Source organism: Phasianus colchicus, chromosome 26 (assembly GCF_987193195.1).
Source record: "Phasianus colchicus chromosome 26, bPhaCol1.hap1.1, whole genome shotgun sequence".
NCBI classification, from domain to species: domain Eukaryota; kingdom Metazoa; phylum Chordata; class Aves; order Galliformes; family Phasianidae; genus Phasianus; species Phasianus colchicus.
In genome coordinates this window covers 1,168,544-1,194,180 of record NC_143461.1, presented here as the reverse complement: position 1 = coordinate 1,194,180, position 25,637 = coordinate 1,168,544, and the positions used below count along the sequence as shown (strand labels likewise).

At 49.9% G+C, this 25,637-nt stretch overlaps 2 protein-coding genes and 4 pseudogenes across 2 annotated transcripts; 2 read left to right on the top strand and 4 right to left on the bottom strand.

Annotated features, from left to right (window-relative positions):
- Window positions 1–3,972: 3,972 nt before the first annotated feature.
- Window positions 3,973–4,837, bottom strand: LOC149914903 (feather keratin Cos1-1/Cos1-3/Cos2-1 pseudogene; annotated as a pseudogene).
- Window positions 4,838–7,634: 2,797 nt separating this feature from the next.
- On the top strand, window positions 7,635–8,532 carry LOC116241509 (T cell receptor alpha variable 4 pseudogene; annotated as a pseudogene).
- A 920-nt stretch (window positions 8,533–9,452) lies between these two features.
- Window positions 9,453–9,773, bottom strand: LOC149914902 (feather keratin Cos1-1/Cos1-3/Cos2-1-like). The gene has a single exon (XM_090124806.1). It carries the CDS (start codon window positions 9,756–9,758, stop codon window positions 9,453–9,455), a length of 306 nt encoding a protein of 101 aa, XP_089980932.1. The 5' UTR covers window positions 9,759–9,773.
- A 7,995-nt stretch (window positions 9,774–17,768) lies between these two features.
- LOC149914901 (feather keratin Cos1-1/Cos1-3/Cos2-1 pseudogene) lies at window positions 17,769–18,633 on the bottom strand (annotated as a pseudogene).
- Window positions 18,634–21,659: 3,026 nt separating this feature from the next.
- On the top strand, window positions 21,660–22,251 carry LOC149914900 (T cell receptor alpha variable 4 pseudogene; annotated as a pseudogene).
- A 998-nt stretch (window positions 22,252–23,249) lies between these two features.
- Window positions 23,250–23,570, bottom strand: LOC149914899 (feather keratin Cos1-1/Cos1-3/Cos2-1-like). The gene has a single exon (XM_090124841.1). The coding sequence runs from the start codon at window positions 23,553–23,555 to the stop codon at window positions 23,250–23,252; it is 306 nt and encodes a 101-aa protein (XP_089980967.1). The 5' UTR covers window positions 23,556–23,570.
- Window positions 23,571–25,637: the final 2,067 nt, after the last annotated feature.

The following is a 25,637-nucleotide window of genomic DNA, read 5'->3' as shown; positions in this document are numbered from 1 at the left end:
GGTGGTCTGAAACTCCCCTGAGCTTTGCAGTCCCATCCACATTGCTTCTTTGTTCTCTGACACTTGTCCAAAGACCCTGCTGTGTGGACCTTCTCATAGCAGCCCCCTTTTTGGAGATAGCAATGATGCTGTTACACTGCTGGAGTAAGAACTTCCTTCCCTAAGCTCCATGTGGAAATCTCCGAGTTGGGAGCAGCAATGGAGATGATGCATGGTTTTCTAGTCGTAATTCCTCCCCATGAATGCTTTCCACATGATGAAAGACTGCCATGAGTCCTCACATTATCATCTGCAGTCCAGAGCTGCCCTTCATTCCTAGCAACTTGAGACCACCAAGAAAAGGATCACATGGAGACTGGGATGCGAGTAACATTAGTGACTGAAGAGGGAAATGAGTTTTCTTCCACAGGGACTTTGCACACGAGCTGCCAAAAATCTGCGTCCATCTCCCATGGTGAAGATACCAAAGGAGATCCATCTGTCATTCCCATATTACCCAGGGTGGCTCTGGGGAGTTATACGCTCAAAAGAAGGGAATACAAAGGAAAGAGAGGAAAGAGTAGAAGATGAGGAACATAGCATTGAGCATGGTGGGCACTTTCTACCATAGTAGTGTCTGGAAATTCAGTAGCGTAGAAAATATCCAGATAATTTCCTAGGATGGTATCTCTGATAAAGCAGATTTCATTCGCAATTGCAATGGCGGGCCTCCTGCAAATGGCAGAGCCCACAGAAAACAGAGTTACATCTTTTATTCCCTATTCCCCGATGCTTATCTCTTACTCCCCTAGTTCCTCATTGGCTGAGTACTAAATGCTTCACTAAACATGGCAACACTGGACATAAACTTTTGCTGCATAAGCGTAAATCTGTAGTTAATTAATTAACTTATTCCACATCTGATCACTATTTTGCAGATATCTGCTTGTCCTTCTTTCTACACAGATAAGCTTGGGAGAGAGGCAGGGGAGTATCCTGGTGCCTGCTTTCACACCCCAACCTTTCCATGGAGTGAGACAGTCCGGCCCTGTGTAGAGGCCCTAACTTCTTTGATGCTTGCTAAATCTGTCTTTCTTTTGCTGAAAGTTTCTTATCCTAACAGAACAGCTCTAAAATATGTTTTCTAATCCTTAGCACACTATACTCACGTTGTTTGTAACATATAACAACTATTACAGTTTTGCAAGAAAGAATTAATCACATAATTCAGTAATAATGTTTCTAAAACATGCCGCTAACATATACAGTATTTTACTTCTTAGATCAACTATTTCTAAGGATAACTTACAGAATACAAATGCAATATGTTCTACTTCTTCAAACCAACTGCTACTTTTTAATATCAAACGCAGAAACAACGTTCCATTCCCACAGTAGAGATCAAAGCACCCAGAGGTGATGGGGACTCCATCACAGCTGAGGATAATATCAATAGCTGCAGAGGAGGAGGATCCCACAGTGGTGTTCCTGGTGCTGTCACAGTCTGCAGTGGTTACCTGCTGTTCCACTAGGTAAGAGCTGAGGATGAGGGCCACTGTCACGTGCAGGGTTTTTACGGTGACTGTATGGTTTATACCATGCCTTACACAGGATTACTTGCAGCTGTTGACTGGTGAGGCTGTACCACAGGATGGGTATGACAGGCATTGTTCTTAGCAGGGCATGTCTCAGAGGTAAGAGGGTTTCTTGGCTTCATCCAGAAAGGGCACTTTTTTGTTAAGATGTTGGCTCTGCGCTGCTCTTGGCCTGGGGTGAGCGTTCACAGGAGTGGCCATTCTCTGTAGCTCATGCGATGAATGGAAAACATCCCGGCTAATGATACGGGCTGTGTGGCTGTTTCCATTCCCAATGCCTTTTCATTATCTGGGCTCTATTACACCCATTCCCTCACAGAAATTTCTGTTGAGTGTTAGGATTGAGAAGCCCTAGGATTTCTAGGCCAGGTGTGAGACAGGGAGAAAACGTAGGGAACAAGAAATAATCTGTTCTTCAGAGACTGTAATTTGTAACTCACTTCCAGGAAGGATCATGAAGAATGGATGAATGGATGCCTGGGGAAGGACGGACACAGTTTTGCATATCTGTGTCTGTGGAAGAAATGGGAGAGAGAGGAGATGGAGAGAGATTGGTACCAGCAGTGATCAGCAGAGGCCATGAGAACACCATGTAAGCCAGGAGAAGACATCCTGTTTGAAGTCTGCTGCTGCTCTTATTGAGCTATAAAACCTCACTCTGACATCGTCTCTGTCTGAAAGCACAGGGCCATGGCAAAGGAGAACAGGACTTTTTGGATTGAATGCATTCTCCTGGGCTAAACAGACCATCCCAGGTGTCACATGCTCCTGTTTGTCATTATCTACTCCACGTCTCTCCTAATTCTGGCCCTACCTTTCTGACAGCAGGGAGTGATCAGTACCTGTGGATCTCAACATGGTCTTTGTTGCCTGGGACAGGCTGGGTACCAGGAATATCACTGTCAGTTACTACCAGGAGGATGGGCCTCTTCTGGGGCTGGCCTGCAGGGATACCGTCAGGCTTTATCCTGGGCATTATGGTTCCTATTGTCATCATCATCCTCACGCTGTGCTTTCATTATAGTTTCCTACATCTGTATCACCTCCAGAGTCCTCTCTATTCCTTCTAATTTCACTCACCAGAAGGCAGTCTTCACCTGTCCCTCCTATCTCAGCATGCTTTCCTTTCTATCAGAGACCAAGCTCAGATCCAACAACAGCCTACCAGGAAGCTCCACCCCTGGAATGCACTGGACCTTCAAGGAGCCTGGCAGAGCAGGATGAGAGCAGGAGGTTGGGCTGTAGAGACGTACACCTTCAACACAGCAAAGGGAGGACTGTGCTACTGTGTAGAGATCCCTGGCCAGGGACCAGGCCAGAGCCATTCTTTATGGTTACACTGGGCTATGCTGGGCTCAGGGGGATTGGGGGCTCCAGTGTGTGGCCTTCTGTAGCTGCTGGTAATAATTCATAGTGAATGCCCTCAAACACAGGCAGGTTGGAAAAAGTATGGCAGAGCCAGTAGCTCCGCTGGGCTGCTAGGACCACGCAGGGAAGCTGTACCCTCAGTGATGGGTGGGAGGAAGGGATGGGAAAGTGGAATAGAGACAGAGGGTCAACCCCTAGGGGAGTATGCCTTCCCAGTTCTTGATGGCCTTTGAGGACACCTTTTTGTGAGTCTCCTTCCCCTACTCTGCTCCTCACAAAGCCAGAGGAATAGATTTCCCCAGAGTTTGTGGCTCTACTGACTTTGCTGGGCCTCCTCAGTGCACAGAGATCCTCTGTGGATGGGGATGTCATTTCTGGAGATCTCCATTCACTTGACATGCTCAAGGTTCAAGGAGACCTGTGTAAAGAGAAACAGAGCGAGGCAGAGACTGATGGTCACTGGTGGTGAAGGAACACTTAGGAGTGCCTTCGCCTCTTGTGCACAGACCTCCAGTAACTTGACGAGTGATGGAGTCTCCCTAGGGTTTGTTCTCACGACAGACATCCCCTTCTCCTTTGGCAATCTCTACATTTACGGGGAAAAAAAATACAGCAACACAGAAGGAAAACTAAGGGATGCAGAAGTGTTTAATGTATCTGAGGAGAGAAATGTCACTGAAAGATGAGCTCTGTGTGTGGTGCGCAACAGGAGCAAACAAATATCTGTTCTCCATGGAAGCATGGCCACAGAGCTCTATCTCCCAGCCCAGAGGTTTTGGGAGATGAGCAGGTCACTCAGGGTGCATTTTGGGGGTACTAATAGAGATCTCTAAAGGGAAAAGGCAAGAATGATAACAGGTAGGAAGAGTGAGTGAAAGAGATTATCAGTTGACATTCTCCATGTTAACAGAGATGCCATACTGGCCACTGTGTCTTGCAGGGCAAAAACAGAAACAAAATACTTGTTCTTCTGTCCAATGCCATGTTCAGCATTCCCGGGGATCCTTGTCTGGGGCACCATCCAGCACACTTAGCAGGGCGGGTACCTTCTGCCACAGTAGCGGTTGGAAATGCAGGAGAGGTCCAAGCCCCCCGACGTGATGGGCACGCCCTCAGAGCTGAGGATGCTGCCAACAGCAGCGGAGGTGGAGGAGCCCACGACGGTGTTCTGCGGGAAGGAGCTGAGGATGGGTCCGGGCAGGGTCACCACCACGGGAGAGGGCTGGATGACAATGGTGGAGTTCTGGCACTGCCTGACACAGGGCTCATTGCAGCTGCTGGCCAGAGGGGTCGGGCCGCAGGGCTGGCATGGCACGCACTGGTCACAGCAGGACATGTCTCAGGAATGGAGGTGCACCTGTTTGGGGAGAGCAGGAAGGAAGCAAGACATGGGGATGCATGAGGAGCAGCCTATCATCACGCTACAAGGGAATCAATGCACATAGAGTGCTGGCAGTTGAAAACAGTTCAGGGATGTCCAAGGGATTCTTGGTCTCATCCTGACAGAGCCCAGTGAAAGTCCCTGAGACCTATCCAAGTACTGCCCAGACCCTAGCCCAAAAGTTACCTCCTTACATTCCCAGCCTTCTCCCATGACAATCATTCTCCCCACTTCCCTCTCTCATGACAAGCAGAGACAGACATGGAACAAAACTAATAGCAGCTGAGAGTTCTGCTGAGCTCAGAACTCTGTTTGGAGAAGGAAGAGAAGAGGAAGGGGCTTCACACTCACTTGATTCCCAAGAACAAGGAGGTGAGAGAAGTGGATGAGGCTGCAAGGGGCTGGGCTGGCTTTTATAATGGACCCAAGCTGCCTCATTTCTAGAGGCGTTCCTAGAAGCAGTGATTACTTTGTGACAAGGACTTCTTGAATGCAAAACATCTCAGCTAATGTTATGGGTTGTATTTTGGTTTACTGAGCTGCTACTTGTCACATCCTGATTTATGTCACTCCCATTGCTCACGAATGGCATCTTTTGAGCGGCAGGAAGAAAAACCCAAGTGTTTCTGGTCAACACACATCAGCGTGGGCAGAACACTCTGTTCATGTGCTGGAAGAATCCAGCAAAGGCAAAAGATATCAGCATGCCGAGTAGGGCATTGGTGTGAAATAACTAGAGCCTGTGTGCTGGATTTATGCAAGTGCCTGTGGGTATAGAGGTTTGCATGATTCCATGCATGTGTGCATGAGCAGGTGAATGTTTGTGTGACTTGTGTGTCCCGCGTAACAACACGTGTTCTGGTCACATCAGGGGCACTTCAGGATACCAATAGATTCTGTTAGTCTCTTTCTTCCTGCTAACAGAGCTAATGGAGAGGAGAGGAAGTGGAAGGCACCTTCAAATATCATTAGGTGCAATTGTCTGACCCCAATAGCAGTAACCACAAGGAAAAGCACATTAATGAAAGCATTATCAAAATGTCTGTCAACACGGACAGGCGTGGGTTATCATCCACATCTTCACAAAGCCTGATCCAGTGTTTGACCACCTTCACTTACATCTATTTTTTTTCCTTGTTATACAAGTTGTGGCCATATTGTTCAGCTTGCCAGTGCTCCCTGATGGATACTCTGGAGTTTGTTGAGATAATAGGAAGAATCTGTCCTTGTACGAAGTAGATTACAATCATATACCTAAATCTTGAATTGAGTAGAGATGGGAAGTTCTACTTTGATTCAGCTAATATTGTGGAATCAAAAACTGTGTGATCAAGGCAATGAGCTAATTGGGCATTGGTGAAGACGGGGTTCATGGAGTGAACACAGTGAGGAAGAGTACTGACTACATCCACATAGTTGTGGGGCCACATCACAAAAATGCTGAACATGTGTGACAAGGCGGAACCCTATGCTAATGATTTTGTGGGGAAGTACGGAATATCTATGTTCTCTACGGGAAAACGTTTGCGTATGTAACATTAGTAATGAACATAAGCTGAGGATCCTCAGTTTAACATATGCATGAGAAATGGAGCTCATCCCCCATGCATCCAGCACCGAAAATAAGGACTGCCTGCTTTCTAACACTCCAAGTTGAGTCTAGAGTGTTTCACGACCGACTGATTTACAGTATCACTTCTATCTGGTCTGAACGTCTCCTGGTGCAGTTTTGTGCCATCCCCCCACATGCCCGCTCATCAGTTACCAGAGTGAAAAGACCAGCACCTCCCTCTCTGCTTTCCGTCCTAGGAAGTTGGAGAGAGCAGTGAGACTGCCTCTTAGCTTTGTGTTCTCCAAGCTGGACAACCCACGTGTCCTCACGCTCTCCTCACAGGATATGCATTCCAGACCCTCCATCAGCTCTGCTGCCTTCCTCTGCACGCTTCAAAGCACCTTGAACATCCTTCTTACTTTGTTGAACCCAGAACAGCCAAATAGATTCCAGGAGAAAATACACCAAGGCTAACTGTACTGGGAGAATAATCCTTTTTCAACCAGGTGTTTATGGAGTGTGTAATGCATTCTACACTTCAGTTGGACCTCTCAGGTGCCAGGGCAAGCCAGCACACCCGGATCCCTTCAGGATGTCTGTGCTTCTCGGGTGCTCAACTGTACTTCAAGGGTGTCCCCACTCTAAGACTAGAGCCTCAACAGTACAAAGAAAGAAAGGAACAGCATGTGGTGGCCATGGCAAACAGGCCATGGAACGAGGCGGTCAGGTTGCGGCTGGAAGATAGTGATATCCTGGAAGAAGAAAAACACTCTTGCTTTAGTCACAGACTCGCAGCTTCAGAAGAGGCACAGCCCTCTGGACACTGGGGAGACCAGATCCATTGTGAGGGCTCATCAGAAGTGGCGGAACTCAAGCCTTAGGAGTGGAGGCAGGAGAAAAGTGGTGTGAGAGAGACTTAAAGGAGACTCCTCCCTTTGATAGCGGATTCTTCAGTTTGCTGAAGTCCTGGCTGTTTGATTTCCTTGGCAAGGAATGGCAACTCCAGTGCTGCAGAAGGACTCCAAACGTTGTCTGCATATCAGTGTACGTGCGTTCCTTTACAACACTTCCACACAATTCTGCTTCCAGACACTGGTGACTTTAGCCATTGCAATAAATGCTGGATGAACAGTATGGCTGGACATCAGGAATTCTGGAAATTTCTGAATTCAGAAAGAGGCAGTCTAAGTGTGAGCAACCCAGAGACATTGCTGCCCATGCAGAGATGCAGTCAGAAGCACCACAGGTCAGCCTGAGATGAAAACTTGCTGCGAAGAACAGCGAGAAAAGCATCCTTAACTCTCCTGAGGCAGCAAAAAGGAAGCTAAGGAAATTGCATGTCCACTAGACCACAAGATGTCAGAAATAGGATGAAGTGAATGTGTAATATAATGAACGCTTCTTTTTCACCCACTTTCATGATAATTCTTTTAGACGGACCTACAAGGCCCCTGAGCTTCATTCACAGAATTCATGGGAGTGAAGAAGCAGTCCCTATAAAGGAAGAAAACCTATCGGAGAACTTAATCAGGCTGGACATACTTGTGCCCTTGAAATGGAGTGGGATGCATCCAAGGGTGATTGACCGGGTGGTGTCGTTGTGATGCAGCTCTCTGACATCCTTCAGGGATCGTGACAGTTGAGAGATTGCGGTTGTAGCTTTGAAGGAACAACAGGCATCAAAAACATGTAGAGGGACTGAGAGAAGGAACTCAGGGAACGACTGACCAACTGTACTCCATTCACTCCTTCCTCCACGATGTGTTTTGGAGCAGATAAATGAAGATGCCACTACGTGAGCCTGGTGGTTTGGAGCAGCCCCGGGGCGGAGCTGGCGGCGGCGGCGGGGAGGAGGTGCCGCGGGCGGAGCAGAGCCGGGGCTGGCGGGGGCAGCGCGGCGCGGCGCGGCGCGGGCGGCGGAGCGGCGGGATGCGGCAGTGCCGGGCCGCGGGGCTGGCGGGGCTGGCCGCTGGGTGCGCGGGGCTGCCGCCGGCGGGGCCAGGACTGCGGGAGCTGTGGGGCGCCGGAGCCGCGCCCGCCTCTTGACTCTTGGCTTCTTTCCCAACTCGTGCAGCTTCCTCTGCTCCTGCATGAAATTTCAGTGGGAAAAAATGGATTTTGTGAGTTTGCTGCTTCTTTTCTTCTCGGCAGTGGCTGTGAGCAGAGCCCAGGTGCAGCAGGAGCCGTCGGCAGAGACCAGCGAGGACTCCGGCATCAACATCACCTGCTCACACCCCAACACACAGTTCAACGAAGTCATGCACTGGTACCGTCAGCTCCCGGGCCGAGGACCCGCATTCCTCGTCAGCGCCGTTAAAGGCTCCAAGGAAGTGCCGGACCCGGAGGGGCGGCTGTCGGTGTCGGCAGACCGCCGCTCAAGCGCCCTGTGGCTCGCCCGGCCCCGGCTCGGCGACGCGGCGGTTTATTACTGCGCCGTGGGCACACGGGAAGCGAAGCCGGGGCTGCGGCCGGGCACGAACCGCTTTGGGCGGGGCGGGGGCACAGTGCCGTCCGGGCCCGCAGGGGGCGATGCCTGCACGGCCGCCAGACTCCATCCCGACCACGGTGCACCTCCCGGAGTTCTGCACAGAAATGAGCACTGCAACCAAAGCCGTGATTCACTGCGGCCAATGTCAATCAGACGCATCTATGTCTGAGGTGATAAAAATGACGTAAATGACAATACAAGCTCTACTGTACACCACGGAGAGCTCCTCACAATTCTACTACGTCTGCTATCCTCCCTTGCTTCCCCGGTGCCACACTGATGAGAACTGGAGGAGCCCTGTTCCTAAGAGCCTGCAAGGTGGCTTATACCCATGCCCTCCCACACAATTGTATCTTCTTCCATAAGCTGAGCAGAGGTTGTGTTCTCCCTTTAGTTAACCACTGGGCTTAGCTTTGGGCAGAAACATTGCAAGGCAAAGGCTGATAGTCCCCTGTTCTGCCATAGGCAGAGAGATCTGCTGCTGCAAGGGACAGTGCCCGAGAGAGCAGCCTCTACAGTGTGTCCCAACCTCCCATTCTTCTGGCAATGGAGAAGGGTCTCCACATACATTCATCTCCTACCCACCATGAGCAAAGCCATTCTCCCTGGGCACTTCTGGAGGCCATACAAGGTAGAAAGAAAAATCAAAAGCTCAAATGAGATGCAAAAATCTTTAATGAATGTTTATAGAGGAGAATGAAGTCACACTGAGCAGACGCTCCACCGTACAGGATTCATCCAACCCCAAGTCTGAGCTCATGCAAGGCTTGTGCCTGTGTTTTTGGAAGGGAACAGGATGTTTCTGAGGAGCCTCATAGCCCATAGAAGATGAAGGGAGGAAAGAAATTAAAATAAAATAAAAGGAAAGGAAAAAAAATGAAAATGGAGAGAAAAGCTTAGGAAGAGGAAACAAAAACAGACATGAGCCATGTTTTCAGAAAACATGGGGTTGCCACTCGCTTTCAGCATTTCCTAGAGTACCTGAGTAGGGTCAGGAATTCTGAAAGCAGTGGCTTAAAGATTCCTTCTTGATCCAGCAACGTGTTCATGTTTTCTGGAAGAATTTCTGCAGGACCACGGCCAGCGGCTTTAGCAGGGCGGGCACCTTCTGCCACAGTAGCGGCTGCCCAAGCCGGACAAGTCCAAGCCCCCCGACGTGATGGGCACGCCCTCAGAGCTGAGGATGCTGCCAACAGCAGCGGAGGTGGAGGAGCCCACGACGGTGTTCTGCGGGAAGGAGCTGAGGATGGGTCCGGGCAGGGTCACCACCACGGGAGAGGGCTCGATGACAACGTTGGAGTTCTGGCACTGCCTGACACAGGGCTCATTGCAGCTGCTGGCCAGAGGGGTCGGGCCGCAGGGCCGGCATGGCACACACTGGGAGTAGCAGGACATGTCTCAGGAATGGAGGTACACCTGGGAAAGACGGATAGAATGAAGAAGAGAACAAGGATATGTGAGGGGCAGCCTGGATAGCCTCTCACAAAGGAGACAAGGCAACAACTAAGGATGGAGGTGAAGGCTGAGAAACGAGGTCAGATCCTTTCATAATGCCAGGACCCTACTGTGAGTTGCCTCAGAGAGACTCTCTTTGAGTGCATCAATCTAAAGCCACGTAAGCTGTGTCCCAAGCACTCTCTGAGCAGACATTATCTCATCCATGGTCTCCCATAGCATGGAGGTCCACTATCTGATAGCATTTCGATTCAGGTAAGAGGAGGAGAGAGGGCTTCACACTTACCTGGTTCCCAACAAGGAGAAGGCAAGAGAAGCTGATGGCAGAGACGGGAACTGGGCTTCCTTTTATATTGGTCTTCATCGCTGCAGGTCCACAGGCACCGTTGACACAGGCCATAATTTTCTGACTAGCTACGCTTGATTGCAAGCTATCCCTTCTCATTTTGTGGGCTGGTTTTTGTTTCCTGCAGTGCTACCTGTTCATTTCCAGATTTATGATGTGCCCATTCATTAATAAAGGATTCTTGGAAGTGCTGTGATGAAAGGCTCAAAGATTTATAGGGCAGAATTGCATGGTTGAGGCCGATGGATCAGCTGGAGTGGTGATCAAGTCTGGAGGTAGTAAATGAAGGATCAGGTGGAGGCAGAGACAGTGAGCAGAGCGCAGGGATGTATGTGGAGTCCATGAAACTCCCAGGAGCACTCCAGTGAGCCATTTTGGGTGGCTGGTAGAATCACAGGATCACTTAACTGTAGCAATTGAAAGGGACATCTGGACATCACCCAGTCCAACTGCCATGCTTAAGCACGTTCCCTAGATCAGGCTAAGCAGGGAAGCATCCAGGTGAGTTTTCAGTATCTGCTGAGAAGGAGATTCCAAATTCTGTCTGGGCTGGCTGTTCCAGTGCTCTGTTCTTTCACACTCAAAGTAAAGAAGTTCTTTGCCATGTTCAGATGGAGATTCCTGTGTACAAGATGGTGCCTGTTCCCACACTGGGCACTACTACTAAGATCTTGGTCCCATCCTCATGACGCCTTCCCTTTCAATATTTATGAGCACTGATATGATCCCCTCTTTGACTCCTCCAAGATAAGCAACCCCAGGAATCTCAGCCTTTAATCCAAGGGAAGATGGTTATGGCCGTACAAAAATGAAGAAGGGGGTAAAAGATTGTCTTCTCTTTATGCAGGTGTGATGTGAAAAGGCTGGCCAGATGCAACAAGGCTGCTGTCTCTCTCTCAGTGGAAAATCCATCTCAGCCAAGCCCCACTCAGGCATGATCAGAAAAGGACGTGGGAGAAGGGGTTCAGACACACATGGTTGCCAGGAAGTTATAGGTGAGAGATGTTGATTAGAGGGTGAAGGAATTGGGCTGCCTTTAATGGAGACCCTGCACTGCCCCAGGCCCAGGCATAGCCTTCATGGAAGTGACAATTTTCTGTGGTGCTTGTGATGAATGGAAAACAGCCAGTGGCATGAGCTGTGTGGCTGCTTCCCTTCATGCTGCTTGTTCATTTCCTGGCTTATGCCACACCCATTCCCTAATGCCGGCTTCTGCTGAGTGCTGGGATTGAGAGGCCCGAGGACTTCTGGGCTAGGAATGATTTAGTGATGGCAGAGGACTCAGTTCAGGTGCTGCGATGGATCCATCTCAGACAAATGCTGCTGGCCTGGGGCTACCCTGCATGAACATTCCTCTTTTTCTCCATCCCAACTCGCTCCAATGGTCTCATGTGGTCGTATGTCCAGGCAGGTGGGCTGGACTGCTGGATTTCAGTTCTCTTCCTCATCCCACTGCCTTGTGGTGAAGTTACATGACCTCCTTGGGCTCCTGCCACTAGGCTGTATCTGCACATGTGCAAACTGTGCTGTCAGCTCATCTGGAGCCTTTTCCTGCACAGAACACTGCAGCCTTGCCCTGCCAGAAAAGTCCCTCAGCGTCCCCTCAGTCAGCTCCACATGGCCTCAGCCCCTGCCTCTCCAGCTGTGTCCATGCATGAGCATGAGGGATGAGTGCATGCAGGTACCTGAAGGGTGCATGAGCTTTTGTTTCCATGTGTGTCTGTGCTCTTGTGAGTGCATTTATGTAGCCTTCATTTTCAGAGGGCTGTTTGTCAGAGGATGCAGCAACTGAGAGAGAAGGGAATAACTAGAGAGACCAGTAGGCGGGATGTGATGACACTGCGTCTGAGGGTAATGGCTTCAACCAAACAGCAGTGACCCTGGAAAACTTAGAGCCATGGAAAAGGATAGCAGGACATCGATGGCCAAATTCATTCTTTCTGGGCTAAAACAGACCACTCCAGGATGTACCTTACCCTGTTTGTCATTATTTTTCCCATGCCACTGCTAATTTTGATGGGAATGGCCTCTCCTTTGTCACTGTAGGAAGTGAAAGTCACCTGAGGATCCCAGTCTCTATCTAAGCTGGGGCCTGTCCTCTTCAGTATCTTTATTGATGACCTGGATGAGGGCACTGAGTGCACCCTCAGTAAGTTTGCAGATAACACCAAGTTGACTGGAAGTGTCAATCTGCCTGCGGGTAGTGAGGCCCTACAGAGGGATCTGGACAGGCTGGATAGCTGGGCTGAAGCCAATGGGATGGGTTTCAACAAGGCCAATGCTGAGTCCTGCACTTTGGCCACAACAATGTTTGATGGTTCTGATCCTCATTTTCCAAAATGCTCTGCTTTTCATCACAGTTTCTGACACTGGCATCATCTTCAAAGTTCTCCCTGCCCCTCTCCTTTCACTCCTTTCACTCAGCAGATGGCATTCTCCACTTGTGCTTCCATCTCATCATGCTTTCTCAGGAGCTTTCTTGCAGTAGACACAAAACAATGTATTGCAATTGAGGAAGGACACAAGAGGCTTGTGGTGAAGTATTTCCTCAAGCCTGTGCGGAGAAAGGTGACGGAGTCACTGACTTTTGTCTGCGACTCTGTTCTACCCCAGGCTATGCTATGATTCCATTATTGCCTGCATTTCACAGATGACCACAGATGATCAGTGGACGTTGTGAATTTTTTTAACAAATAAAAGGACCCAGGAGTGGCCAGGCTGAAGGTGTGACTGCAGGTCTCTAGGTGGAAAACAGCAGAAAATGAAATACAAGGTACAGGGACCTTGTGAATTCTGTCCTCTTGGGTACAACTGGACCAAGCAAGACACTCTGCTGAAGAGTGCTGTGTCTGGAACACCCCCACCTACCGCACTGTCCAAATTTAGCCGTGCATCATCCCCCAAATGCAACCTCACTAGAGACCTCCCAGCAGCAGCCCTTCTGCAATGTTCAGGCTTGGCTGAAGTGCAGGAGATCTGACTGCATGTGCACCCAGCCTGAGGAATGCAGGGGAATTCCAGTGTTGGTATGTTACATGGTATATGGTGTTCCTGTGATTCTCTGATTTTGTGATTCCAGACCACCTGCACATACCAGGCAGCTAAGTTTAATGGCTTGATTTGGTACCAGCAGAAGAAAGGCCAAGCCCCCCAGCTGGTCACAGATCAGGCAGCAGCAGGCTCCAAGCACAACGGCCGTTTCACCACGGGGCTGAACAGCACCGGGAAATACAGCCTCCTGCGGCTGGCAGAAGTCCAGCTGTCTGACAGCGCCTTGTACCTCTGTGCTGTGCGGGACACCCTGGTGCAGGGAGCTTCCTCGGCCGTGCAACAGCCCCAATGAGGGAGGGGCTGTGTCTGTTGGAGGCGGAGCTCTGGGGAAGGGGCCCTCAGCTCTCCCCTGGCAGCGCTGCTTCCCCTGTGTGCACAGAGATCTGCAGGTCAGCATCCTCTTCCAGAAGAGACCGATGTCTGTGGCTTGGGAGGAATGAAAAGTGATGAAGGAGAGCCTGACCTGGAACTCCTCTCCATGTGCACTCCTGGACAACCCAGTTTTTGCATGGGCTGTGCAGGGGACACATGCTGCGTTGTGACAATTTGTGTGCTCTGCTGTGCTCTGAGGGCATTAAGCAGGTGGTCTGAAACTCCCCTGAGCTTTGCAGTCCCATCCACATTGCTTCTTTGTTCTCTGACACTTGTCCAAAGACCCTGCTGTGTGGACCTTCTCATAGCAGCCCCCTTTTTGGAGATAGCAATGATGCTGTTACACTGCTGGAGTAAGAACTTCCTTCCCTAAGCTCCATGTGGAAATCTCCGAGTTGGGAGCAGCAATGGAGATGATGCATGGTTTTCTAGTCGTAATTCCTCCCCATGAATGCTTTCCACATGATGAAAGACTGCCATGAGTCCCCACATTATCATCGGCAGTCCAGAGCTGCCCTTCATTCCTAGCAACTTGAGACCACCAAGAAAAGGATCACATGGAGACTGGGATGCGAGTAACATTAGTGACTGAAGAGGGAAATGAGTTTTCTTCCACAGGGACTTTGCACACGAGCTGCCAAAAATCTGCGTCCATCTCCCATGGTGAAGATACCAAAGGAGATCCATCTGTCATTCCCATATTACCCAGGGTGGCTCTGGGGAGTTATACGCTCAAAAGAAGGGAATACAAAGGAAAGAGAGGAAAGAGTAGAAGATGAGGAACATAGCATTGAGCATGGTGGGCACTTTCTACCATAGTAGTGTCTGGAAATTCAGTAGCGTAGAAAATATCCAGATAATTTCCTAGGATGGTATCTCTGATAAAGCAGATTTCATTCGCAATTGCAATGGCGGGCCTCCTGCAAATGGCAGAGCCCACAGAAAACAGAGTTACATCTTTTATTCCCTATTCCCCGATGCTTATCTCTTACTCCCCTAGTTCCTCATTGGCTGAGTACTAAATGCTTCACTAAACATGGCAACACTGGACATAAACTTTTGCTGCATAAGCGTAAATCTGTAGTTAATTAATTAACTTATTCCACATCTGATCACTATTTTGCAGATATCTGCTTGTCCTTCTTTCTACACAGATAAGCTTGGGAGAGAGGCAGGGGAGTATCCTGGTGCCTGCTTTCACACCCCAACCTTTCCATGGAGTGAGACAGTCCGGCCCTGTGTAGAGGCCCTAACTTCTTTGATGCTTGCTAAATCTGTCTTTCTTTTGCTGAAAGTTTCTTATCCTAACAGAACAGCTCTAAAATATGTTTTCTAATCCTTAGCACACTATACTCACGTTGTTTGTAACATATAACAACTATTACAGTTTTGCAAGAAAGAATTAATCACATAATTCAGTAATAATGTTTCTAAAACATGCCGCTAACATATACAGTATTTTACTTCTTAGATCAACTATTTCTAAGGATAACTTACAGAATACAAATGCAATATGTTCTACTTCTTCAAACCAACTGCTACTTTTTAATATCAAACGCAGAAACAACGTTCCATTCCCACAGTAGAGATCAAAGCACCCAGAGGTGATGGGGACTCCATCACAGCTGAGGATAATATCAATAGCTGCAGAGGAGGAGGATCCCACAGTGGTGTTCCTGGTGCTGTCACAGTCTGCAGTGGTTACCTGCTGTTCCACTAGGTAAGAGCTGAGGATGAGGGCCACTGTCACGTGCAGGGTTTTTACGGTGACTGTATGGTTTATACCATGCCTTACACAGGATTACTTGCAGCTGTTGACTGGTGAGGCTGTACCACAGGATGGGTATGACAGGCATTGTTCTTAGCAGGGCATGTCTCAGAGGTAAGAGGGTTTCTTGGCTTCATCCAGAAAGGGCACTTTTTTGTTAAGATGTTGGCTCTGCGCTGCTCTTGGCCTGGGGTGAGCGTTCACAGGAGTGGCCATTCTCTGTAGCTCATGCGATGAATGGAAAACATCCCGGCTAATGATACGGGCTGTGTGGCTGTTTCCATTCCCAATGCCTTTTCATTATCTGGGCTCTATTACACCCATTCCCTCACAGAAATTTCTGTTGAGTGTTAGGATTGAGAAGCCCTAGGATTTCTAGGCCAGGTGTGAGACAGGGAGAAAACGTAGGGAACAAGAAATAATCTGTTCTTCAGAGACTGTAATTTGTAACTCACTTCCAGGAAGGATCATGAAGAATGGATGAATGGATGCCTGGGGAAGGACGGACACATTTTTGCATATCTGTGTCTGTGGAAGAAATGGGAGAGAGAGGAGATGGAGAGAGATTGATACCAGCAGTGATCAGCAGAGGCCATGAGAACACCATGTAAGCCAGGAGAAGACATCCTGTTTGAAGTCTGCTGCTGCTCTTATTGAGCTATAAAACCTCACTCTGACATCGTCTCTGTCTGAAAGCACAGGGCCATGGCAAAGGAGAACAGGACTTTTTGGATTGAATGCATTCTCCTGGGCTAAACAGACCATCCCAGGTGTCACATGCTCCTGTTTGTCATTATCTACTCCACGTCTCTCCTAATTCTGGCCCTACCTTTCTGACAGCAGGGAGTGATCAGTACCTGTGGATCTCAACATGGTCTTTGTTGCCTGGGACAGGCTGGGTACCAGGAATATCACTGTCAGTTACTACCAGGAGGATGGGCCTCTTCTGGGGCTGGCCTGCAGGGATACCGTCAGGCTTTATCCTGGGCATTATGGTTCCTATTGTCATCATCATCCTCACGCTGTGCTTTCATTATAGTTTCCTACATCTGTATCACCTCCAGAGTCCTCTCTATTCCTTCTAATTTCACTCACCAGAAGGCAGTCTTCACCTGTCCCTCCTATCTCAGCATGCTTTCCTTTCTATCAGAGACCAAGCTCAGATCCAACAACAGCCTACCAGGAAGCTCCACCCCTGGAATGCACTGGACCTTCAAGGAGCCTGGCAGAGCAGGATGAGAGCAGGAGGTTGGGCTGTAGAGACGTACACCTTCAACACAGCAAAGGGAGGACTGTGCTACTGTGTAGAGATCCCTGGCCAGGGACCAGGCCAGAGCCATTCTTTATGGTTACACTGGGCTATGCTGGGCTCAGGGGGATTGGGGGCTCCAGTGTGTGGCCTTCTGTAGCTGCTGGTAATAATTCATAGTGAATGCCCTCAAACACAGGCAGGTTGGAAAAAGTATGGCAGAGCCAGTAGCTCCGCTGGGCTGCTAGGACCACGCAGGGAAGCTGTACCCTCAGTGATGGGTGGGAGGAAGGGATGGGAAAGTGGAATAGAGACAGAGGGTCAACCCCTAGGGGAGTATGCCTTCCCAGTTCTTGATGGCCTTTGAGGACACCTTTTTGTGAGTCTCCTTCCCCTACTCTGCTCCTCACAAAGCCAGAGGAATAGATTTCCCCAGAGTTTGTGGCTCTACTGACTTTGCTGGGCCTCCTCAGTGCACAGAGATCCTCTGTGGATGGGGATGTCATTTCTGGAGATCTCCATTCACTTGACATGCTCAAGGTTCAAGGAGACCTGTGTAAAGAGAAACAGAGCGAGGCAGAGACTGATGGTCACTGGTGGTGAAGGAACACTTAGGAGTGCCTTCGCCTCTTGTGCACAGACCTCCAGTAACTTGACGAGTGATGGAGTCTCCCTAGGGTTTGTTCTCACGACAGACATCCCCTTCTCCTTTGGCAATCTCTACATTTACGGGGAAAAAAAATACAGCAACACAGAAGGAAAACTAAGGGATGCAGAAGTGTTTAATGTATCTGAGGAGAGAAATGTCACTGAAAGATGAGCTCTGTGTGTGGTGCGCAACAGGAGCAAACAAATATCTGTTCTCCATGGAAGCATGGCCACAGAGCTCTATCTCCCAGCCCAGAGGTTTTGGGAGATGAGCAGGTCACTCAGGGTGCATTTTGGGGGTACTAATAGAGATCTCTAAAGGGAAAAGGCAAGAATGATAACAGGTAGGAAGAGTGAGTGAAAGAGATTATCAGTTGACATTCTCCATGTTAACAGAGATGCCATACTGGCCACTGTGTCTTGCAGGGCAAAAACAGAAACAAAATACTTGTTCTTCTGTCCAATGCCATGTTCAGCATTCCCGGGGATCCTTGTCTGGGGCACCATCCAGCACACTTAGCAGGGCGGGTACCTTCTGCCACAGTAGCGGTTGGAAATGCAGGAGAGGTCCAAGCCCCCCGACGTGATGGGCACGCCCTCAGAGCTGAGGATGCTGCCAACAGCAGCGGAGGTGGAGGAGCCCACAGCGGTGTTCTGCGGGAAGGAGCTGAGGATGGGTCCGGGCAGGGTCACCACCACGGGAGAGGGCTGGATGACAATGGTGGAGTTCTGGCACTGCCTGACACAGGGCTCATTGCAGCTGCTGGCCAGAGGGGTCGGGCCGCAGGGCTGGCATGGCACGCACTGGTCACAGCAGGACATGTCTCAGGAATGGAGGTGCACCTGTTTGGGGAGAGCAGGAAGGAAGCAAGACATGGGGATGCATGAGGAGCAGCCTATCATCACGCTACAAGGGAATCAATGCACATAGAGTGCTGGCAGTTGAAAACAGTTCAGGGATGTCCAAGGGATTCTTGGTCTCATCCTGACAGAGCCCAGTGAAAGTCCCTGAGACCTATCCAAGTACTGCCCAGACCCTAGCCCAAAAGTTACCTCCTTACATTCCCAGCCTTCTCCCATGACAATCATTCTCCCCACTTCCCTCTCTCATGACAAGCAGAGACAGACATGGAACAAAACTAATAGCAGCTGAGAGTTCTGCTGAGCTCAGAACTCTGTTTGGAGAAGGAAGAGAAGAGGAAGGGGCTCCACACTCACTTGATTCCCAAGAACAAGGAGGTGAGAGAAGTGGATGAGGCTGCAAGGGGCTGGGCTGGCTTTTATAATGGACCCAAGCTGCCTCATTTCTAGAGGCGATCCTAGAAGCAGTGATTACTTTGTGACAAGGACTTCTTGAATGCAAAACATCTCAGCTAATGTTATGGGTTGTATTTTGGTTTACTGAGCTGCTACTTGTCACATCCTGATTTATGTCACTCCCATTGCTCACGAATGGCATCTTTTGAGCGGCAGGAAGAAAAACCCAAGTGTTTCTGGTCAACACACATCAGCGTGGGCAGAACACTCTGTTCATGTGCTGGAAGAATCCAGCAAAGGCAAAAGATATCAGCATGCTGAGTAGGGCATTGGTGTGAAATAACTAGAGCCTGTGTGCTGGATTTATGCAAGTGCCTGTGGGTATAGAGGTTTGCATGATTCCATGCATGTGTGCATGAGCAGGTGAATGTTTGTGTGACTTGTGTGTCCCGCGTAACAACACGTGTTCTGGTCACATCAGGGGCACTTCAGGATACCAATAGATTCTGTTAGTCTCTTTCTTCCTGCTAACAGAGCTAATGGAGAGGAGAGGAAGTGGAAGGCACCTTCAAATATCATTAGGTGCAATTGTCTGACCCCAATAGCTCTAACCACAAGGAAAAGCACATTAATGAAAGCGTTATCAAAATGTCTGTCAACACGGACAGGCGTGGGTTATCATCCACATCTTCACAAAGCCTGATCCAGTGTTTGACCACCTTCACTTACATCTATTTTTTTTCCTTGTTATACAAGTTGTGGCCATATTGTTCAGCTTGCCAGTGCTCCCTGATGGATACTCTGGAGTTTGTTGAGATAATAGGAAGAATCTGTCCTTGTACGAAGTAGATTACAATCATATACCTAAATCTTGAATTGAGTAGAGATGGGAAGTTCTACTTTGATTCAGCTAATATTGTGGAATCAAAAACTGTGTGATCAAGGCAATGAGCTAATTGGGCATTGGTGAAGACGGGGTTCATGGAGTGAACACAGTCAGGAAGAGTACTGACTACATCCACATAGTTGTGGGGCCACATCACAAAAATGCTGAACATGTGTGACGAGGCGGAACCCTATGCTAATGATTTTGTGGGGAAGTACGGAATATCTATGTTCTCTACGGGAAAACGTTTGCGTATGTAACATTAGTAATGAACATAAGCTGAGGATCCTCAGTTTAACATATGCATGAGAAATGGAGTTCATCCCCCATGCATCCAGCACCGAAAATAAGGACTGCCTGCTTTCTAACACTCCAAGTTGAGTCTAGAGTGTTTCACGACCGACTGATTTACAGTATCACTTCTATCTGGCCTGAACGTCTCCTGGTGCAGTTTTGTGCCATCCCCCCACATGCCCGCTCATCAGTTACCAGAGTGAAAAGACCAGCACCTCCCTCTCTGCTTTCCGTCCTAGGAAGTTGGAGAGAGCAGTGAGACTGCCTCTTAGCTTTGTGTTCTCCAAGCTGGACAACCCACGTGTCCTCACGCTCTCCTCACAGGATATGCATTCCAGACCCTCCATCAGCTCTGCTGCCTTCCTCTGCACGCTTCAAAGCACCTTGAACATCCTTCTTACTTTGTTGAACCCAGAACAGCCAAATAGATTCCAGGAGAAAATACACCAAGGCTAACTGTACTGGGAGAATAATCCTTTTTCAACCAGGTGTTTATGGAGTGTGTAATGCATTCTACACTTCAGTTGGACCTCTCGGGTGCCAGGGCAAGCCAGCACACCCAGATCCCTTCAGGATGTCTGTGCTTCTCGGGTGCTCAACTGTACTTCAAGGGTGTCCCCACTCTAAGACTAGAGCCTCAACAGTACAAAGAAAGAAAGGAACAGCATGTGGTGGCCATGGCAAACAGGCCATGGAACGAGGCGGTCAGGTTGCGGCTGGAAGATAGTGATATCCTGGAAGAAGAAAAACACTCTTGCTTTAGTCACAGACTCGCAGCTTCAGAAGAGGCACAGCCCTCTGGACACTGGGGAGACCAGATCCATTGTGAGGGCTCATCAGAAGTGGCGGAACTCAAGCCTTAGGAGTGGAGGCAGGAGAAAAGTGCTGTGAGAGAGACTTAAAGGAGACTCCTCCCTTTGATAGCAGATTCTTCAGTTTGCTGAAGTCCTGGCTGTTTGATTTCCTTGGCAAGGAATGGCAACTCCAGTGCTGCAGAAGGACTCCAAACGTTTGTCTGCATATCAGTGTACGTGCGTTCCTTTACAACTCTTCCACACAATTCTGCTTCCAGACACTGGTGACTTTAGCCATTGCAATAAATGCTGGATGAACAGTATGGCTGGACATCAGGAATTCTGGAAATTTCTGAATTCAGAAAGAGGCAGTCTAAGTGTGAGCAACCCAGAGACATTGCTGCCCATGCAGAGATGCAGTCAGAAGCACCACAGGTCAGCCTGAGATGAAAACTTGCTGCGAAGAACAGGTAGAAAAGCATCCTTAACTCTCCTGAGGCAGCAAAAAGGAAGCTAAAGAAATTGTATGTCCACTAGACCACAAGATGTCAGAAATAGGTTGAAGTGAATGTGTAATATAATGAATGCTTCTTTTTCACCCACTTTCATGATAATTCTTTTAGACAGACCTACAAGGCCCCTGAGCTTCATTCACAGAATTCATGGGAGTGAAGAAGCAGTCCCTATAAAGGAAGAAAACCTATCGGAGAACTTAATCAGGCTGGACATACTTGTGCCCTTGAAATGGAGTGGGATGCATCCAAGGGTGATTGACCGGGTGGTGTCGTTGTGATGCAGCTCTCTGACATCCTTCAGGGATCGTGACAGTTGAGAGATTGCGGTTGTAGCTTTGAAGGAACAACAGGCATCAAAAACATGTAGAGGGACTGAGAGAAGGAACTCAGGGAACGACTGACCAACTGTACTCCATTCACTCCTTCCTCCACGATGTGTTTTGGAGCAGATAAATGAAGATGCCACTACGTGAGCCTGGTGGTTTGGAGCAGCCCCGGGGCGGAGCTGGCGGCGGCGGCGGGGAGGAGGTGCCGCGGGCGGAGCAGAGCCGGGGCTGGCGGGGGCGGCGCGGCGCGGCGCGGCGCGGGCGGCGGAGCGGCGGGATGCGGCAGTGCCGGGCCGCGGGGCTGGCGGGGCTGGCCGCTGGGTGCGCGGGGCTGCCGCCGGCGGGGCCAGGACTGCGGGAGCTGTGGGGGGCCGGAGCCGCGCCCGCCTCTTGACTCTTGGCTTCTTTCCCAACTCGTGCAGCTTCCTCTGCTCCTGCATGAAATTTCTGTGGGAAAAAATGGATTCTGTGAGTTTGCTGCTTCTTTTCTTCTCGGCAGTGGCTGTGAGCAGAGCCCAGGTGCAGCAGGAGCCGTCGGCAGAGACCAGCGAGGACTCCGGCATCAACATCACCTGCTCACACCCCAACACACAGTTCAACGAAGTCATGCACTGGTACCGTCAGCTCCCGGGCCGAGGACCCGCATTCCTCGTCAGCGCCGTTAAAGGCTCCAAGGAGGTGCCGGACCCGGAGGGGCGGCTGTCGGTGTCGGCAGACCGCCGCTCAAGCGCCCTGTGGCTCGCCCGGCCCCGGCTCGGCGACGCGGCGGTTTATTACTGCGCCGTGGGCACACGGGAAGCGAAGCCGGGGCTGCGGCCGGGCACGAACCGCTTTGGGCGGGGCGGGGACACAGTGCCGTCCGGGCCCGCAGGGGGCGCTGCCTGTACGGCCGCCAAACTCCATCCCGACCACGGTGCACCTCCCTGAGTTCTCTACAGAAATGAGCACGGCACACGCAGCGGTGATTCACTGCGGCCAATGTCAATCAGACGCATCTATGTCTGAGATGACAAAAATGGCATAAAAGACAATACAAGCTCTACTGTACACCACGGAGAGCTCCTCACAATTCTACTACGTCTGCTATCCTCCCTTGCTTCCCCGGTGCCACACTGATGAGAACTGGAGGAGCCCTGTTCCTAAGAGCCTGCAAGGTGGCTTATACCCATGCCCTCCCACACAATTGTATCTTCTTCCATAAGCTGAGCAGAGGTTGTGTTCTCCCTTTAGTTAACCACTGGGCTTAGCTTTGGGCAGAAACATTGCAAGGCAAAGGCTGATAGTCCCCTGTTCTGCCATAGGCAGAGAGATCTGCTGCTGCAAGGGACAGTGCCCGAGAGAGCAGCCTCTACAGTGTGTCCCAACCTCCCATTCTTCTGGCAATGGAGAAGGGTCTCCACGTACATTCATCTCCTACCCACCATGAGCAAAGCCATTCTCCCTGGGCACTTCTGGAGGCCATACAAGGTAGAAAGAAAAATCAAAAGCTCAAATGAGATGCAAAAATCTTTAATGAATGTTTATAGAGGAGAATGAAGTCTCACTGAGCAGATGCTCCACCGTACAAAATTCATCCAACCCCAAGTCTGAGCTCATGCAAGGCTTGTGCCTGTGTTTTTGGAAGGGAACAGGATGTTTCTGAGGAGCCTCATAGCCCATAGAAGATGGAGGGAGGAAAGAAAATAAAATAAAATAAAATAAAAGGAAAAAAAATGAAAATGGAGAGAAAAGCTTAGGAAGAGGAAACAAAAACAGACATGAGCCATGTTTTCAGAAAACATGGGGTTGCCACTCGCTTTCAGCATTTCCTAGAGTACCTGAGTAGGGTCAGGAATTCTGAAAGCAGTGGCTTAAAGATTCCTTCTTGATCCAGCAACGTGTTCATGTTTTCTGGAAGAATTTCTGCAGGACCACGGCCAGCGGCTTTAGCAGGGCGGGTACCTTCTGCCACAGTAGCGGCTGCCCAAGCCGGACAAGTCCAAGCCCCCCGACGTGATGGGCACGCCCTCAGAGCTGAGGATGCTGCCAACAGCAGCGGAGGTGGAGGAGCCCACGACGGTGTTCTGCGGGAAGGAGCTGAGGATGGGTCCGGGCAGGGTCACCACCACGGGAGAGGGCTCGATGACAACGTTGGAGTTCTGGCACTGCCTGACACAGGGCTCATTGCAGCTGCTGGCCAGAGGGGTCGGGCCGCAGGGCCGGCATGGCACACACTGGGAGTAGCAGGACATGTCTCAGGAATGGAGGTACACCTGGGAAAGACGGATAGAATGAAGAAGAGAACAAGGATATGTGAGGGGCAGCCTGGATAGCCTCTCACAAAGGAGACAAGGCAACAACTAAGGATGGAGGTGAAGGCTGAGAAACGAGGTCAGATCCTTTCATAATGCCAGGACCCTACTGTGAGTTGCCTCAGAGAGACTCTCTTTGAGTGCATCAATCTAAAGCCACGTAAGCTGTGTCCCAAGCACTCTCTGAGCAGACATTATCTCATCCATGGTCTCCCATAGCATGGAGGTCCACTATCTGATAGCATTTCGATTCAGGTAAGAGGAGGAGAGAGGGCTTCACACTTACCTGGTTCCCAACAAGGAGAAGGCAAGAGAAGCTGATGGCAGAGACGGGAACTGGGCTTCCTTTTATATTGGTCTTCATCGCTGCAGGTCCACAGGCACCGTTGACACAGGCCATAATTTTCTGACTAGCTACGCTTGATTGCAAGCTATCCCTTCTCATTTTGTGGGCTGGTTTTTGTTTCCTGCAGTGCTACCTGTTCATTTCCAGATTTATGATGTGCCCATTCATTAATAAAGGATTCTTGGAAGTGCTGTGATGAAAGGCTCAAAGATTTATAGGGCAGAATTGCATGGTTGAGGCCGATGGATCAGCTGGAGTGGTGATCAAGTCTGGAGGTAGTAAATGAAGGATCAGGTGGAGGCAGAGACAGTGAGCAGAGCGCAGGGATGTATGTGGAGTCCATGAAACTCCCAGGAGCACTCCAGTGAGCCATTTTGGGTGGCTGGTAGAATCACAGGATCACTTAACTGTAGCAATTGAAAGGGACATCTGGACATCACCCAGTCCAACTGCCATGCTTAAGCACGTTCCCTAGATCAGGCTAAGCAGGGAAGCATCCAGGTGAGTTTTCAGTATCTGCTGAGAAGGAGATTCCAAATTCTGTCTGGGCTGGCTGTTCCAGTGCTCTGTTCTTTCACACTCAAAGTAAAGAAGTTCTTTGCCATGTTCAGATGGAGATTCCTGTGTACAAGATGGTGCCTGTTCCCACACTGGGCACTACTACTAAGATCTTGGTCCCATCCTCATGACGCCTTCCCTTTCAATATTTATGAGCACTGATATGATCCCCTCTTTGACTCCTCCAAGATAAGCAACCCCAGGAATCTCAGCCTTTAATCCAAGGGAAGATGGTTATGGCCGTACAAAAATGAAGAAGGGGGTAAAAGATTGTCTTCTCTTTATGCAGGTGTGATGTGAAAAGGCTGGCCAGATGCAACAAGGCTGCTGTCTCTCTCTCAGTGGAAAATCCATCTCAGCCAAGCCCCACTCAGGCATGATCAGAAAAGGACGTGGGAGAAGGGGTTCAGACACACATGGTTGCCAGGAAGTTATAGGTGAGAGATGTTGATTAGAGGGTGAAGGAATTGGGCTGCCTTTAATGGAGACCCTGCACTGCCCCAGGCCCAGGCATAGCCTTCATGGAAGTGACAATTTTCTGTGGTGCTTGTGATGAATGGAAAACAGCCAGTGGCATGAGCTGTGTGGCTGCTTCCCTTCATGCTGCTTGTTCATTTCCTGGCTTATGCCACACCCATTCCCTAATGCCGGCTTCTGCTGAGTGCTGGGATTGAGAGGCCCGAGGACTTCTGGGCTAGGAATGATTTAGTGATGGCAGAGGACTCAGTTCAGGTGCTGCGATGGATCCATCTCAGACAAATGCTGCTGGCCTGGGGCTACCCTGCATGAACATTCCTCTTTTTCTCCATCCCAACTCGCTCCAATGGTCTCATGTGGTCGTATGTCCAGGCAGGTGGGCTGGACTGCTGGATTTCAGTTCTCTTCCTCATCCCACTGCCTTGTGGTGAAGTTACATGACCTCCTTGGGCTCCTGCCACTAGGCTGTATCTGCACATGTGCAAACTGTGCTGTCAGCTCATCTGGAGCCTTTTCCTGCACAGAACACTGCAGCCTTGCCCTGCCAGAAAAGTCCCTCAGCGTCCCCTCAGTCAGCTCCACATGGCCTCAGCCCCTGCCTCTCCAGCTGTGTCCATGCATGAGCATGAGGGATGAGTGCA

Coding starts and splice junctions, on each gene's coding strand:
- LOC149914902 (XM_090124806.1), bottom strand. CDS start 9,758: ATGTCCTGCTACTCCCAGTGTGTGCCATGCCGGCCCTGCGGCCCGACC.
- LOC149914899 (XM_090124841.1), bottom strand. CDS start 23,555: ATGTCCTGCTACTCCCAGTGTGTGCCATGCCGGCCCTGCGGCCCGACC.